At 51.3% G+C, this 1,609-nt stretch overlaps 1 protein-coding gene across 1 annotated transcript; it reads left to right on the top strand.

Annotated features, from left to right (window-relative positions):
* Positions 1–11: 11 nt before the first annotated feature.
* LOC131214729 (alpha-tocopherol transfer protein-like) lies at positions 12–1,052 on the top strand (the record flags this gene model as incomplete). Its single annotated transcript, XM_058209062.1, has 3 exons — positions 12–452; positions 530–730; positions 795–1,052. Coding segments are annotated over 3 exons (900 nt in total), but the record flags the coding sequence as incomplete, so codon positions are not given.
* Positions 1,053–1,609: the final 557 nt, after the last annotated feature.

Here is a 1,609-nt window from a genome sequence, read left to right as displayed (position 1 = left end):
CTGCCGAGTTGGCAAAGAAAGCCGCCGACGAGCTGTTTGAGAAACCGAAACGGCTGGATGAAGATCTGGCCGCCCTGCGGACGTGGCTGTCGAAATGCCCTCACATCAAGGCACGGACGGACGATCAGTTCCTGATGATGTTCCTGCGCGGTTCGAAGCATAGCCTGGAAAGGGCGAAGGAGAAGCTTGATATGTACTATTCGATCCGCTCGGCCCTGCCGGAACTGATGCGCAATCGAGATCCTGAGGAGGCCAAGATTAAAGAGCTGATCGAGTTGGGATCAGTTATACCGCTACCGAACACAGTAACCCCGGATGGCCCGAGAATCATTCTGGTTCGGCCTGGCGTGTACGACCCTAGCAAGTTCACCATTCAGGAAATATTCAAGTACAACACCATGATGGCCGATATAATGATGAAGGAGGACGACAATCTGATCGTAGCTGGACAGGTATCTATCTGTTTCACGACTTCAAAGTCGCACTGCATATTCGTAGCCAGCAACTTCACTTTCCGTTCGTTTTGTAGATGGGAATCCTGGATCTTGCCAACACGACGATGGCCCACTTCCTGCAGTTCAATCCCTCTTTCGTGAAGAAGATGACCATGTGGAGCCAGGAAGGGTCGCCGTTGCGTCAGAAGGGTTTCCACTACGTCAACACGCCGAGTGGTTTCGAGATGATTTACAACATGTTTAAGAACTTCCTCAACGAAAAGAACCGCTCTCGGGTTAGTTCCTGGCTCGTCCAGATCCTGTCTCAACGAAGTTTTACAACTCTCTGCTGATTTTCAGTTGCATGTCCACGGAAGCAATCTGGATTCGCTGTATGAGCACATACCGAAGAGCATGCTGCCAGCTGAGTACGGTGGCGAGGCTGGCCCCCTCCAGGCCTTGGTGGACGCGTGGACCAAGAAGGTACTCAGCTATAAGCAGCACTTCCTGGAGGACGAACAGTACTGTACGGATGAGAAGAAGCGACCAGGGCGGCCAAAAAATGCAGAAACTCTGTTCGGGCTGGAGGGTTCCTTCCGGAAGCTCGAAGTGGACTAAGGTATACAACCTGTGGAGCGGTCTATGTGGAACTTAAATCTACCAAGTCGAACTTGCAATAAATCTTACCTAGGGTTAAACGGGTCAATCAAGCATTTCCCATTGTTCGAGTGTGGAAGCTGGGCTACTCTAGCTGAGGACAGTTTCGCGAACCGCCAAAGTCTGGCAAAGCCATTCCTCTCGCATCGTACTGTGAGAGGAATCTAAAAAAATGCGATTAGGTTGTACTCGCGATACTGTGTTGTCCGACAACTTTGTCTTTTGCCAGGTAATCCTCCCGTGGGGGACCTGACGAGCACCCGTATCGGATGTTGACGGCGTGATGGGGCAAATTGAAAAATCGCCAGCTCACGGTTCGCGCGCCCAACAGATTAGATAAGATGCGTCAGGCAGGATAACTTCATCAATCCAAGCGCTTCGACACGACCCACACAAGCCCTGCCCAAATCGTGGTCGTGGCGAACTTTCTGCCGCTTATTTGTGTTCCCGGCAAACCCACGAGGTACGTTCGAGTATTTTTTGTCAAGTGTTGGACTAGAGTGGAGATACGATAAGCG

Source organism: Anopheles bellator, unplaced genomic scaffold, assembly GCF_943735745.2.
Source record: "Anopheles bellator unplaced genomic scaffold, idAnoBellAS_SP24_06.2 scaffold02121_ctg1, whole genome shotgun sequence".
Classification (NCBI taxonomy): domain Eukaryota; kingdom Metazoa; phylum Arthropoda; class Insecta; order Diptera; family Culicidae; genus Anopheles; species Anopheles bellator.
The sequence above is the reverse complement of the archived record's forward strand: the minus strand, read 5'-3'. Positions and strand labels throughout refer to the sequence as shown.